This window comes from Equus quagga, chromosome 20, assembly GCF_021613505.1.
Source record: "Equus quagga isolate Etosha38 chromosome 20, UCLA_HA_Equagga_1.0, whole genome shotgun sequence".
Classification (NCBI taxonomy): domain Eukaryota; kingdom Metazoa; phylum Chordata; class Mammalia; order Perissodactyla; family Equidae; genus Equus; species Equus quagga.
In genome coordinates, this window is record NC_060286.1 from 19,877,521 (window position 1) to 19,893,777 (window position 16,257).

The 16,257-nt window shown below is 40.3% G+C and overlaps 1 protein-coding gene across 1 annotated transcript in view; it reads left to right on the forward strand.

The window, feature by feature from the left end:
- The window catches only part of TTLL5 (tubulin tyrosine ligase like 5), a 273,379-nt gene that overhangs the window by 135,821 nt on the left and 121,301 nt on the right, over positions 1–16,257 (forward strand). Inside the window, exon 29 of the mRNA XM_046647530.1 lies at positions 5,189–5,343. Within this exon, the coding sequence (XP_046503486.1) occupies positions 5,189–5,343 (155 nt within the window). The remainder of the gene's footprint in view (positions 1–5,188; positions 5,344–16,257) is intronic.

Sequence of the window (16,257 nt, forward strand, 5' to 3'; positions counted from 1 at the left end):
GATTTTGCATTGAGCAGACCAGAAATTGAAGCTAGGGGCTGACATGTAACAATTATTTGTTCTTGAGCAAGTTATTTTACCTCTCAACCTCAATTCCCCCATCTATAAATGAGGACAATGATTGTATCTATGTAACAAAATTGTCTTGAAGATTAAATGAGTTTATATATATATATCTCTATATATCTATAAAGTGCTTAGAACAATGCCTGTCAAAAGCTAAGTGTTCATTAAATTTAGGCATCAGTAGTGCTAATATGATTTTGTTGTTATGATTACTGTTATTGTAGTGGAACCTGAAAGGTTTCATATTTGCTTAAAAATTGATTATGGTAGAACATTTTAGAGGTCTAAACACAGACTTACAAGGTTCTTATGTGCGTGTATTGACTTTTGCACATAAAGATATTGATGTCCATTATCAATAAGGCATGTTCTTTGAGTCACAGTTTCAGTAATTAAAATGGATTTTAGTTAAACTATCCCGTCTGTCTACCAGATTCTCTTGTGACCAGTGGCATGAATTCATGAGTTGGCCAGCCTAGATTTAGTAGCACAGACTCGGGTTGTTAGCCCAGAGAAGCCAACTGGCCCAGTGGCTACAGCCTTCACCTTAATAGCCTAATACTCCTAACAAAATGATGAGCCACCTATTTTGTGACTGGTGCTGTGTCTTTCTGTGCTGTAAGCCTGTCCTCGTTTAAAATTCTTTAGCCGTGAAACATTAGTCATCATTGCAAATCACGTATATATAAATGCCATTTTCCACTTTCCCTCAATCTGATCAAAGCTGGTTTTGTGATGTTACCTGGAGAAATATAGATAGACAGAGAAGCAGATGCAGCATCCTCTTCTTGTTAGGGAAGAAACCTCCAGGTGTGAACCTTAATTGGCTTGCAGAGTTTATTAAGGTCTGGTCCAATAATGGGAGATTTGCCCTGCCCTTAGGTCTTCCCTAGTCAAGGTATGGTGTTTCTAGGGTCAAAACTGATGCTTGAGTCTATTTTAGTTCAGTGACTCCTTCTGCCCATCCTGGAAAAACTGGGAAGCTGAGAGGAAGGACCAAAGGCTTTCGTAATTCATTTAATCTAGAGATAATTTGTTTGGACCAAACTTTAGCAAGGCATAAATCTTTCTATGTAAGATTCAGCCAAATCTGATTGAGGCTCTAGAGCTGTGCTGTCCAATAAGATAGGACTACCTGCGTGTAGCTTTTTAAATTTAAGTTAAAGTTTAAAATCCAGTTCCTCAGTCACCCGCACCACATTTCAAGTGCATGTGGCTAGTGGCTACTGTATTGGACAGTGCAGATTATAGAACATTTCCATCATCACAGTACATCCTTTTGGATAGCAGTGTTGTAGAATAGGGATTGAAAATAGATTCATCCCCCTTGTCTCTTCTGATCGATTGGTGATGGCTGCCTGGAGGACTCTGTAAAGAGGATTCTGAGGCCATGTCTCAGAGAGCCCCAAATTGGTTGATTATTTATTAGCAATGTATGTCCTAGGAAGACACGAGCTGGAGAGTGGGGCGTGGTTGTGGCATAGGTACTGAATGTCTTCTAGACAAAACCACAGAAGTAAGCACAGAGTATTTAGAGGGCTAGGCTGTTATTATTTAATAGAGACAAGTTATTTTTTTAGCAGGAGTCCTTTGAAAAGAAAGATGAGAAACTTCGAAAGTTTTCTTATTCTTTATATAATCTCTCATTTAAGTAGTGGTCACTTTTGCTATTTCTCAGAATAAATTAACAATGGTGCTTTGCTTTTTATGTAGAAGGAAATCACAGTGGCTACCAGTTCTTGGTTTGTCCATGAAATAAGGAATGGATGTCCTTTACATAGAAAGAAACAAAATCCACCGAGATTCCAAAATTAGTTTCGTCTTCATGCCACCTTTTATTATACCTGCTAAGAAACAAAACTGTTTGAGGGTGGTTTTTCTTTGCTTTACTTTTTTAATATCTTTTGTGAAGGGTAACAAGAGGGAAATAAAATTTAAGGGAAAGAAGGAAAAGTTGATATAGTTTGGTGTAATTGATCCCTGTATAATCACTGTTTTCAGAATTTGAGGTCTGTATCTGATTATATTTTCAAAAATCTCTAATAATTAAGGATAACTAGGAGTATTTCCCTACTAGTTTCACAACTACAAATGGATTTTAAAACAAGAGTACCAGTTCTGCAACTGTATGTGACCTTGAGGAAATTGCTTACGATAACCTCTCTGAGCCTTAGTTTCTTCATCTCTGAAAGGGAGTATTATAGTATCTACCTCCGTGAGTAATGGGTAAGGAGTAAGTGGGATGTAAAACCACATTTACAGGTGCCTGACACTACTACTGTAAGGACTCAAGCATTAAACCCTGTTATTTGGAAAAAGTATATACCGCGTGTACTTGGAGGAGAACATTCTCTGTTCTAATGTTAGCCCTGCCACTTAGTAGGTATGACTTAAATCTAATTGTTTACTCTCTCTAGACTTTAGTTTCCTCTTGTAAAATGGGGGTAACGATAGAACCTACTGGAAAGACTTGCTCAGGGTTAAATGAGATAATGCACATCACGATAATGCAAGGACATCTAGTACATGGCACAGAGTGAGCATTCAGTAACTGTTAGCTATTATGATGAAAATGAGGATGTTTAAATTAGAGGCAGCCTTGCCAAAGGAGAGAAGATTTATCAAATCTGATATCTCTTCTCCTTCCCATTCACTAATCTCCAAACTGTACAGTTTATGCTAACCATGGTAGAGTGTGTACATTTTGTTTATTTTATTGCTGTTCCACTATAAATTATTAATAAGCCTCTTTCATTGGGTTTTTGGCACGACTGACCTGAGGCTGTAATTGGAGAAGCTGTTAGTTATCATAAAGAACTTCTCACTTTGTAGTATTTTTACAAGCTGCAAGCTCATGTCTAATTTGAGAGGCCTGATGTTTAAGGCCAGGGATCAGGGCAGGAAGGAGGAGGGCTCCGTGTGGGGCAAGAATGAGTTCAGTCCTACAGGGAGTCTGTTTGATTGTCTGAGAACCTGACTATGTTGCCGCAAGGATGCAGGAAGAAGGACTAAGGGCTTCCAAGACGCCAGGGGCCAGAGAATATTGCCACACTCTGCCCCGGTATCTCCCCTGTCCTTCAATCAGTGTGTATCTTTCTTCTCTCCCTGGTAGCAGCAGAAGGGGGTTGGAAATGATAAGCCCAGGTTGGCTCCTGAGGCTGCTTCCACACTGAGACAGGCCCACCCTGGAGGGCGCAGCCTGAGTGTCCCGTAGCCCAGCATCTGCAGACACCAGAAATCACCCCTGACCTGTGGAGAACGCCTTTCTTCCCAAGAAAAATATTTGGGTCCTTTGGTGTGAAGAGACAGTCCTGGGTTGTTTTCACTTACTGAATTCATTATATACTGTTGCTAGAAGTTACTTTTCTTTCTTTCAGAATTTTGAGATTTTTTAAAAATCCAGAATTCTTCTATTTGTAAATGTCAAAATTATTAGGTTCTTAGGACGTTTCATAGAACATTTTTCTTGGAATTTACTTTCCTTACATTGCTATCCTCTAGTGTCTCACACTCACCACCTTGCCTTCAGCTTTGTGTCCTTCCTCTTTTCTGCATCCTCTGTGCATCTTATTTTGAAATGCTTCTCAAACCATCCATTTTTTTCTGATTCCACTCTCACTACCCAAGTTTTAAGCTTATCACCTCACATCTGTATTTCTCATAACTTAAAATTTGTCTTTTGGATTATAAAAGAAATGCATACGCAATATAGGAAATTTGGAAAATATAGGTCAGTATAAGGAAGAAAATAAGTCACCGTTCAGAAATAGACGCTGTTTATGTTTTGAATTTTTATTTCTAGTCTTTTAGGAGTGTGTATCTATGTGTGTGTGCATTTAAGGAAATTTGGATCTGTTCCGTAAACAGTATCATATAGTGATTTTTTTTTAACTCGAGATATCAGCATATTGCCATCATCACTAAATATTTTTCAAAAAATTCTAATGGATATGTAATATTCCCTTATCTGGATAGAGCAAAATTCAACAGTACTGTTAGCCATTTAGATCTTCTCCTTTTTCGATATTAAAATCAATGCTTTTCAAAATCCGTTCACAGTATATTGTAGTAAGAACACAGGCTTCAGAGTCTAAAGACCATGGTTCAGATCCTAGTTCTGCCATTTATTCCTAGGCCTCAGTTTCCTTCTTTGTAAAATGGGAATTATAATAGTACTTACCAGTAGAATTATGACAGTTTAAATGAGATGCATGTAATGTACTCATTTATAAAGAGCCTGGCACATTGTAAGTTCTACTAAATAGTAACTGCTCTTATAATAGTCATCATCATTAATCATCTGCAATTGTTTTCTATCAGAGTCCTAAAAGTTAGATTGTAGCATCAAAGTGTATGACTATTTTAATAATACCTTCAGTAATGTATTGCCAAATTTATTTCTAGAAAGATTCTACCAATTTGTAGTCACAGAAATAGTATAAGTAACTAATCTAATATCAGCCCTTGCTTTTATTAGGTATTATGTTTTTTATTATGGTATACCAATGTAACATACAGAAGTGATATCTTGTAATTTGCATTTCTTTAATTGCCAGTGGAAATGACTAGTTTTAAATGTTTAATTGACTAATTATATTCTTTCTTTGTAAGTTGTGTATTGAAGTCAATGCCCATTTTTCTATTGACTGAATCTTTTTTCTTTCTAAATGAATAAGTTCTTTGTCTATTATAATAATAATAATTACTTATAACTTAAAATTTATTGAGCATTTAGAACTTTCACGTGAGGGAACAAGGGCCAGAAACGCTAGGTAGTTTGCGTAGTTTCTTAGAACCTTGCCTGGCACAGAGTGAATACTTGGTAAATACTTGCCGTTCTTGTTGTTAATCTTTGTATTTCACAGCGTCCAGCACAGTACAGTGCTTTGCACATAGTAGGAGCAGAATAAATGCTTGTTAACTTATGTTGACACCAGCATCTTACTTCCACTCTTCAACGTGCACAGAAGCCAGCCTTTAATGGGTACCTTTGTCACTGCCACTGTTTCTGCTCAGATGAGTCAGCATCTCCTGGACTTTACTTGATTTTTCCCCATATGTTTTTAATGATACTTTTCTAAAACTCCATAAAATCAGGTTATTTCCCTCACTTCATTTCTAGGTAACAAACCTGAATTTGGCAAGTGGCATCATAAACAGAAGCAGTGCTTCAACTCCCCCCACCCTTCGGCCTGTCCTCAGTCCTGCTGGCCCGACATGGTCAATACAGTCAGACTCCCAAGCTCCTGAGAGCCACTCCACCCCTCCTGGAAGCAGGTATGTGAAGGGCCATGGAGCTAGCATTTGGGTCACACAGGCATGGCCTGGGTCCTAAGCAAGCTATCCCACCCTGAGCTGACTGCACAGATACCGGTAAGACAGATGCCTTTCCTCATCTTTCCCCATCCTCTGGCACTTGAGTATAGGGCGTCCTTTTACTTGTAAGACAGTTTGCGGGCAAATCAAATGAAAAGGAAATTTCCGATACAGTTCCGTAAGTTCACTTCTGAGTGAGGGAGCAAGAAGTTATACCACACTTAATCCCTCCCTCTAGTCAACATTTTTGTGTATTGATTTTTGACATTTTCTCCTTGTCTCCTAATTTTTTTTTGTACCATGTACTACATTGTGTTTCAGTAACTTTAGACTCTTTTCGTTTGAAGGATGTATTTGTTTTTTGTTGTTGTCATCTACATTGTATAATTAAATGCACATTGCCTCCCTGGGCAATGTTCATTTGGGAAGTGGGAAGGAAATTTCCTTTATGTAGTTGAGCAAAGTGGCAGAGGATAAAATCTAAATAGATTCTGGCCATAAAGTAAGCAACTTCTGAATTAAAAAAGAAACCACTGTATTAAATTCTAGTCTTAATCCATATTTTAAGTTTCCCTGTATAAAAAAATGTAGGAAATGGATTCCCACTGCATCTTGCTTTAGTGGCTATTAAATATGGGTTTAGTTGCATCTGTCCCTGAGTCAAGAGAGCTAGAGAGGAATGTGACTATTGTGATGAAGTATTCTGACCAGCTGAGTTATTGTCCCTTCCAAATAAAGAAGCTCTGCCACATATGTCCCACTGAGACCCCACCCCCTTGCCAGCACTTGCAGCCTCTGCCAGCTAGCTGTCTGTTCATATGCTGTCTTGCTGTGAGGTTGGGAAGGGTGACCGAAGACTTGGGCATGGAGGAAATACCTGATTGTTGTTAAAGTATCTGTTGGTGTTAGAATTATTACTTAAGGAACTAATTTGGGAAGCAGAGACTCTGCCCAGGAAGCAACATAAATATAAGCACATTACCTCATGCTCTGGTGCAGCATCCTTCATACCAGCAATCACTGTGGTCAAGGGTGAAAAGAATCATCTCAATTGAGAATTCTAAAGAGTTGAAGACCATGAGGCAGGACTTTTTAAGACAGGACATCCTCCCACACAGTTCTCCTCACAGGAGAAGTCTGTCATTTGGTGATTTACAATCTACAGAGTAACCACATTCCTAAAACATAAGTCGTAAAAAAGAAATTCTGTTTATACCATAGAGCTTTATTTTCCATATAAAATATTTCCAAATATTCCATTTTCATTTTACAATCAGAGCCTTGTTTCTATGGAAAGCAAGAATCTTGCAATCTTGGATATGTTATCTATATGACAAGGCTACAACCATTTTCCATAGTTTAAACAAAATGTCAAAACTGCACATTTTGGAGAAGTAGAGTTTTAGCATTTTTTATGCTTGTAGATGGAATGAGGAAAACTTTTTTAATAAAAATTATGGCTGAGTTTAGAGCCTTCTCTTGGCAGCACCTGTTAGGGTTGAGACACAGAAAGATGAAGGGATCTGTCAAGGTCAGAGCCAGGACCTAGAGTCCAACACTGTGAGTGGCCTTCGCCCAGCCAGACTCTGCTCGTGAGCTGCAGTAGAATGACACGTTATGTGATCGCCTTCAGGGCCACTGGCATGGGAAAGCAGCCCCACAAAGTCCTCTGCTCCTTTGCTTTTCCAGTCACTTGTACCCACAAAGTCCTCTCTGCACCTACTCTTCAAGGGCCAGTTTTCAGGTCTCCTTCCAGTCCAGAGTAGTGCTAGGAAATCTCCCTCTGCCCCCAGATAACCTCTGGTTGCCAGGACAGCCTGGAGGCTCAGCTTGGGAGTTCCAGTTCCACGTGGAACTCCCAGAGGTACCCACCCTAAACCAGACCTAAGTGAATTCTCCGAGGTCCTTCCAGACCTGGCTGTGATGTGGGCCCCAGCCAGCCCTCCAGCAGGCATGCTCACAGTACTGTGCCCCAATTTCTGTTTCCACCTGGTAAGTCACTGTTTTGTGGGTATTTATTTAGTCTCTTGCTATTCCTCCCTTAGTAGTAAGGGAGGCTAAGTTTAATGAATATGGGATTAGAAGCTTAGAGATGTGAGTTTTATTACTGTTTTCGACACTAAGTGACCCTAAACTATTCATTGAATCTTTTTATTGGGTAAGCATGCTTGCATATAAACTGGCCCCTTTTGAGAGCTTTTAGATTGCCCTTTGAGCACTTTGATCTCCCTGGAAGTGGGTGCTAAGTAAATAAAAGATGTTCTTACTACTTCTGTAATAGCTTCAGAGGATTCCAGTGCTGATAAACTCGGATAATTCACTAGACTAGAGGCTGCCCTGTGAACAGTAACAAGATGTAAAGAACATCCATTGCTGGCTGTACTTTTCTTCTGCATATTGGAGGATTCAGTGACTTGGTAGCCACAGGAATGAAAACTGGTGACTCACGAGAACTCTGCAAATAGTGTTATTTTTCATTTCCCTGTGGTGTTGCTATTGTTCTCAATTTTATGGATCACACAAGTTTTCACCAGACAACCTTGTTCTTCCCCCGCTGTTTTGAAACCACCCCAAATGTAGCCTCAGGGCTGTTGTCTCCCATTGGGTCAGGGTGAGCTCAGCCCAGCTCCTCAAATCCCTTGGTTCCTTTGGTCTGTCTGGAGCCCCTGTTGGAGCTTTGTTGTGGGAGAGGACGGCAGAGAGCCCATGACTTGCCCAGACAGTCTGAGGCCTGGCCGTGTAGCTTGCAGTTCCCTAGACACTCTGGAGTTGGACTTGGCCAGCCATTCCTCTGTTGTTACTTTTCAGAGGTAATAAGTGAGATTAATTGCAGGCCATTCTCCAGAAGAGAAAGTAGTCAGGGCCAAATACAGTCACATGTTTAGAAGCCTGAGGTGTGCCTCTGAGCAAGGCCAATTTTGAATTATACAATAGAGCCTCCAGGATGCAGGTACAGAGTGTTCATGACCTCTTTTTTCTTAAAGGGATCGTATTTGGTTTCTAGATGTTGATACCTGGGTATTTAAGCTTTTCTTTAGCAAATGAAGTAGGTAGGACTTTTCAAGCTGCCTTTTAACTATCTATTTTGTGGGCACATGAGGAGCGTTGGCTGAGGGTTGGTGTGTAGAGGCATCTCCTCGTTTCTGCCAACCTACATGGAATTGGAACATGTCAGGCAGGAGCGTTTCCTAGGTGAGGCGCACTCAGTGGGTTCACAGTGCATCTTTCTGTGTGAGACCTGGAAGGGTTACTGTAAAGTCTTGGCTGCTGCTTGGAATGATTTGGGAAGGACAGGGCCTCAGACGGCTTGGCAGGAACCTGAGGCCCTGTTTTTTTCCAGTCCAGCCCTTCCTTGTGGATCGAGCTGTCAGGGAATCCCACGAATGTCTGGCTTCTGCCCCTTTGTATGTTTTTCCAGCATTTGTCATTGAATTATTTTTATCCATCTCTGGCTTTTTCACACATGCAACCTGGGGATTTGTCTGTTCCTCGATGTTAAAGGTGGGGGAGGTTGAAAGCACAGCCATGAGTTTGTTTCTTCTTTTTGTGACAGGGCAAGGCATCATGGGCATGGGCTGCTCGGCCTGGCCAGCCCCCACTCTAGAGAACATCTCCATGTCAGAACTTTAAATTCTGTGCTGGGGAATGGGGGACAGTGAAGCACCAAATCTTGGAACTTTGGGCTATATTTCGTGTCACCTTGTCCCTCCGCCATCTTACTCTTCCAGTAATAAATTGTAAAGAGTCTGGTATCCTGCTTTACATACTTTTTAGGAACAAGTTTTTCAGAGATTCTGATTCTAGTATAGTTAATACTTTTCTCCATTCCTTTAGATTATTTCTTAGAAATGTTGCTGGAGATTCAGGTCTCTGACTTCTCATCTTTTCTTTCTCAATCAGTCCTTAGAAATGTTGTTTGTTATTTTCTTGAAAAAATATACCACATTCACTTTACATGTGTCAGGTATTATGTTAGACACTGAGGAGTGGTGATAAATAAAACAGAATCGTTCCTGATCTCACAGAGTTTGCTGTCGAGGATGTATCTTCCGTGTTCTCACTGCAGTGCTAGGTGGATTCTAAAAGACTTTGAAGACATGGTGTTTGATCACTAAGAGGTACCGTCTAGTGAGGAGAAGGAGCCATATACACATGGAACAATTAGAGAGTTGTGTCAGGCAGCATATAACAAAGATCTAAAGTTTATGGCACAGACCGTTAAAAGAAAGAGTGTCAAGAAGAGTGTGTAAAGATTTAATCCTGTCACATGCTACAACATGGGCGAACCTGGAGGACATTACATTGAGTGAAATAAGGCAGTCACAAAAGGACAAAATTGTATGTTTCCACTCTTATGAAGTATCTAAAGTAGTCGAAATCATAGAAGCAGAAAGTAGAAAGATGGTTGCCAAGGGCTGGGAAAAGGAGGGAGGGAGGATTAATGTTGACTGCTATAGAGTTTCAGTTTTGCAAGATGAAAAAGTTCTAGAGATCTGTTGCACAACGTGTGAATATACTTAACACTACTGAACTGTACACATAAAAATGGTTAAGGGTCCGGCCTGCTGGCACAGCGGTTAAGTGCACACGTTCCGCTTCTTGGCAGCCTGGGGTTCGCCGGTTGGGATCCCAGGTTCGGACATGGCACCGCTTGGCAAGCCATGCTGTGGCAGGCATTCCACATATAAAGTAGGGGAAGATGGGCCCGGATGTTAGCTCAGGGCCAGTCTTCCTTAGCAAAAAAGGGGAGAATTGGTGGCAGATGTTAGCTCAGGGCTAATCTTCCTCAAAAAAAAAAAGGTAAATTTAAAGTTATGCTTCTTTTTTGGGGGGGGGGGTAGCAATACTTTCTTTTTAAAGTTATGCTTTTTTTTTACCACAATAAAAAAAGAAGAGGAGGAGTATGTAAGGATTTAAAAGAGAGCCCCGTAGTTCTGCAAAAATTATTCAGTGACCAAAATGGCAAGGTTTTGCTTCTATCTTCTGCCTCTGTGTAAGGGAATTATTCTGAACTTAGTCTTAAAATGCTTCTATTTCTTTAAAAGTATGTTAACTTTGTAGATAAGGGGGCCACCTGCCCCTGTGAGGAAGATGGCATAGTGTCATGAGAAGAGAAGGGACTTTAGGGTCAGACAGAACCTGGTTTGCCTTACTGAGTATGTGACTGTGGACAAGTTACTTAGCTTTTCTGAGCCACAATTCCCTACCTGCTGAAAAATGCAGATAATAATACCTACCTCATTAAGTTATTAGAAGACTGAATTGAGTTGTGTGTGTGAAAGTAGCCGGTATAGTGCCTGGTTTTGGTGTAGGTTCTTGATAATATTTATTTCCCCTTCCAGAAAAAAAAGAGGAGAAACTTAAAATTGGACTTGCTTGGGATACAGTATTGCTACACCACTTACTGTCTTATCTAGTTTCGGGGAAACTGGCCCTTACCCGTGTGCACTGGGCTCCTGGGCCTGAGTTAGAGATGTGGCTTCCCAGCTGAGGAAGGGAAGGCCTCAGAGTGGGGCCACAGGAGACTCTTCCTTTTGTTTGACCCCTTTGTGGAAGGGTGACTTCTTTCTACTCGCCAGGCTCTTCCTCTCCGCTATCTTCTTCTGAATGTTGAAATTTCCATTGCAGCCCGATGTTCCAGCCAGTAAACACTCAGATTTTCCATCCATCCCGGGGGTCGAGCTTTGGGAGAGCTTTTCTCTGGAGGAGTTTGGAGCTTATAATTTTGTACTTTATCCTGTTATATAAACAACACTCTCTAGCCAAAGAGCACAATCACAAAAAGAAACAACTTTTTGGGGGGCCTGAAAAGAAGACAAGAAACTCTTTCATGTTCAAAGTTCTGGAGAAGTGATATTTCACTCCTTATTCTCCTTCCTTCTTTCCCATAAAGTTTGCCTGACTTTCCTCCTCCTGAGTCTCAGCTCGCACCAGTCCTCCTTCTTTTGTAAAATATTTCTCTGGCACATGAGTGATAAAGGCCTTTACTTCTATCTGAAATTCCTCTGCTGCTTTTCTCACTCAGCCAGGCACATAACCTCTCAGGGGTTATGCTGTGTGTCAGTTCAAGCTCTGTGACAGATTCTACAGTTCCTCATTCACCAAGAGAGTTGAGTGCCATAGGTGTTTGTGCGAAGGCCAGAATGATTGGGCTTTTGCCTGTTGAAGGAATGTTAGTAAACTTAGGAAATGTGTCAGAAATAGCTAGCTGGACATCATACCAGGGCCTAGGCAAGGTAAGTTTGAGAACGTTTGGGCCTAGTATCAGGAGTGAAAGAAGTGGATCTTTTCTTATCTGCAATACAAATTGAAATGCAGCTTGCTTTGTGATTCGCCCGTGTAGCATTTTCCAGTTTAATTTGGCTGTTCCCCTCCCTCACAAAGTGTTAAAGATAAACCACCTTGCTTTTCCTTAGGATTAACACGCACGCATGCGTTCACACATGCATACACACACAGAATCATTGTTAGAGGCAAAACTCTATCTTATTTAACTGTTCGCTTTGTAATTTTATATCTATCCACAATTGATGATTATTTTGGTTTTAAGAGGCCTGAATGACAAAAATCTATGTACTAAGCTGAATGAGACTCCTTTTCTAGAATTAGGAAATTAGATCAGAGTTACTTATTTCATAATTCAGTTTAATTCTCACATGGTTTTTCTATTGTCTTCTGTGTTTCCAAATTAACTCTGTTTACCAGCCTTAAAAGAGCTTGGAAAGAATCACAATGGTGAAGAAACACTCTGTCTTTCCTTCTGACTCCTGGAGAGAAACATTGATGATCCATTTTTAAAGCCTGCTTAATGTTGACTCAGCAAATTTAGAAGGACTACCAGCTGGCTTTCCCGAACCTTCAGCTGAAGACCCCATCCTACCCTGCTGCATATCTTTCTGCTGAGAGACTCTTAGCATGTTACTGACCACGTACAACTGAGAAATCAATGCCTTACTTTTTAAATTTCTAGGATTTAAGAGGCTAAAAGGAAAACAACTCCCAGTGTCTATGTTTTATTAAAAGAATAGACTTGTAGCATCTGAAAAGGAGTAAAGGTTTTTTCGTCCTTGCAGCCATTTTGAGGAGCAAAGTTTTGGTGTAGGTTCTGGTTTTCGTGTAGGTTCTCTTAGTCTCCTTTCCAGAAAAAAGAGAAACATGACATTAGGCTTGCTTGGGATGTGGTATTGCCACAACACGTAGGTAGCACTAGTTCGGTTACCACTGAGCGTCACCCACGTGTGGTGTCATACAGTGTTACAGTGGGGAAGCAGTTAAACCTAATCACAGTACTGAGGTCTACATTATTTTTATTGTGAAATACGATCTGTATGTTAAAATTTTTATTACAAACCATCAAAATACTCCTAAAGAAAGATAACCAAGAGAAGCAAAACTTAAAAGGTCGTTTAAATATGGTGCCAAATGTTCTTTGGGAGATGTGAGTAAGGCTGGAGGTGGGAGAGAGGCAGTATATGAGAGTGTAGGAATTCAGAATGTCACATCCTGTGTCAGGCTTGGGTGTTCATAATAAGTAACAGTAGAACTCTTGTCTTAATTGGACTCTTCTTATGCTTCAGAGGTGGTGAAGGCATGTTGTTTGGTTTTCATGAATTATCAGGCTAAGACTTGTATTAATTTAGCTTTAAAGCCAATAATCAATACGATGTTTGGCCTGATTCTTAAAAATAAGTTTTATCATCTTTCTGTGGTAAAAATGATATATGCGTGCATCTCAGTATGTGACTACAGTCTAGAAGGATTTAGGTGAGAATACCAGGCTTTCTGGCAGAAAGGGAGGTAATAAATGGCACGTACTTAAAGGCTAGAGGAAATCAAATTACGTTCTTCTGAAACTGGGCTGCACCAAGGAAAACTGAGTAGATGAAAGAATCTGCCTGTATTATTAGTGCTCTCAAATATCTCGCTAGCTGCTTGAACCCAACACTGACATTTGAAATACAAGCCCCCAAAAGAAAAGTTTTGTTACCTTTTCACCAAATATTTACTATATTGAAATATTTGAGAAAGAGGGAAGGTGAAACTGGTAATAAGTAATGTTCCAGCTGGGAAATGGCTTCATCTGGTAGTTGTTAAAACAATGTTATCCCCGAAAAGTTCACACACATTTGCTGAATATCTCCTACATGCAAGGCACTGGGCTGAAGTCCAAAGGAGGTAGTGGACAGGGTCTCTACCCTCAAGGAGGAAAGTCAACAGTCATTTAAATTATTAATGCAAGTACTGTAAAGTAGTATTGCTTAATTGTCGAATAAGAGGATTATGCTGTAAGTGGGATGAGTTCAGAGGAGATAGTGATCCATGACTGGAGAAGGTGGCAAAAATGTCACAGAACAGAAAGGGGTGTGAGCTGAATCTGGAAGGGCACATGGGGCTTGGATAGGCAAAGAGGCTAACATTAATGAAGAGATAATTGCACATTTACTTTGTGCTTGACACTATGCGAGGATCTATGAGAGGATCAAAGAAATGTGACCCACACTCCTGCTGAGTTAGAGTTGACTCTTCAGCGGGGTAGTCTAGAGAATACTGCCCTGTATGTTTACTTGTTTTTTGTATGTGAAATACAAAGTGAGTGATTAAAAAGGGGCATATGGTTTGAGAAGGGTTCACAATTTAGAAAAGGTATAAAGATGGATGAAAAGATAGGGCTTTGCAGAGGAAGGGTTTAATTCACTCCTGGATTATGTACAGGCTACAGATAAGTGAAGGAAAAAAGATGAGGTACAAGGTGTCTAAGGCATGTTCAAGGGACAGTGAATGGGAACCAGTCTGGCTGAAGCGAAGTGTTTCTGTTAGAAATAATGTATTAGTCAAAACACGTTTGAGTTTCAAGTGATAGAAACTGAAATCAGCGTGGCTCTAACTGTAAAGAAGATTTTTCACTTCATATAACTAAAAGGTCTAGAAGTTGGTTTGGGCCCTCACAAAGCATCATTAATCATACTTTCTGCCTTCCTCCAGTTCACAACTAAATTATAGAAAAAAATCAGACATAGCAAAATAGTGACTTTCTTACTGATAAGTATAATTTGGAGAATGCAGCTTGGGGATATGGCACAACTGGGCTTCTCCCTCTCGAGTCTAAGTCTTTCTCATTGGTTTTATTTCCTCTAAAGATTTTCTTTATTGATATTTTCTTAATTTTGTTAATTAAAACAATTTTTAGGGAAGAAATAAAAAGATCTTCTAATGTACCACAAAACAAAAAGAAAAACAAAAAATAACTTGGGCTGATTTTCAAGATAAACACGTGCGTCTGGCCAATCTACCTTTCCAGTTTTATTCTTCACATGTTCAGCTCCAGCCAAACTCAGTGGATCAGAAATCAGTATATTTTCCCATCACTCCGTTCTTGCATATACCATTCTGTAGCACTTACCCTGTTAGCTTACTGTTTACTTACCGTCACTCGTTCACAAAAGTGTAGGTTGTCTTACTATTATATCCCAGTGCCTTGGTAAACAGTAGAACAAATATTAAATAAAAGAATGAATGAACACCCTGCTCCCCACCTACATTTTCACACATCCAAGCCCCTTTTTCCTACAGGGCTCAGCTCAACTCAGCCTTTCTGCGGTCTTTCCTGATCTCCCAAGCAGATGTCACGAGAATTTCTCTTCCTTCTATTCCTCCTCTACTGCACTCATGTTCCTCAAAGGTAAAGTTCAGAGGAAGCTCTGGCTAAGTGCATGATTTTAATTCCTAGAGGATGGATCTTTGTGACTCTTCCTATCCTGGTGAACCGAACACTAGGAAGAAAGTCGTGTTTCTTCTTCATTGCGTTTAGGGCTCACACACCCCTTTTCCCAAGTCATCAGGTCCTTACTGCTTTTTGGACCCTATTCAGTTCTTTATAGTTACCCAAAATTGAAAGTGCCCTGCAAGCAAAAGGCTCTCCCCAGTCTGGGCAGGGTGTGGAAGAAGAGGAAAAGGCAGAGAACCTTCCTTCTACCATTCTTCTCCCCAGTCCACCTAACCCACAGGAGTCTTAAGAGCTACTGCTAGAAGATACTTAAGAGTGAAGGGGCGTCTGCCATCTTTGACAGCCCAGCGTGGAATAGCTGTCTCTTTACTCCAGCCTTCTCACATTGGTTGACTAATAAGTTGTAGTATTTGCTGAAAATGTGTTTCTGTGGTGTTTCAGCTTTTTGGTGTTCTTTATAGTTGTTCCTCTCTCCTCACTGTCCTTTGTTTCATAGATTTACTGGCATCTCCTACTTGAGTGGTTAGCATGGGGAATGTATAATGTCAGGCCACCATCTCCCTTCTCCAGGTTCTAATATCATCTATCTCTGCTGTGACACTTACCACTCCTCCTTATATTGTGATTGTTTATGTACTTGTCTTACCTCCCAGATTAGATTGCAAGCTTTTTGAAGGCAGAGACCAAGTCTTACACATCTTTCTATCCTTATAGTTCCCTGTACAAAGTGCTCAGTAAATATTTGATGAATAAGTGACTAGATCAATGCTGACCAATATGGTAGCCACAAGCCACGTGTGGATATTTAAATTTAAATTAATTAAAAGTAAATAAAATGAAAAATTCATTCCTCAGTCGTACTAGCCACATTTCAAATACTCAGAAGCCAGTGTGGCTCGTGGCTACCATATTGGGCAGTGAAGGACTAGATGGTTGACCCAGAAGATGTGATAAAGACCCAAACTTGGTTAGTGGATTAAAAAAATACAAAGGAATGCGTTTCTAAGAAAGGCATATTCTTGATTATCCTCTTAGGCTCTTCTGTCGATGTCAGGCCTCTTTTGTTTAGAGCTAGAGATTTACCACAGATGCTGTTCTTGAACTAATTTGTGGTGCTAGGAGGCGCATATTCTAATGCCTTGGGAATCTCA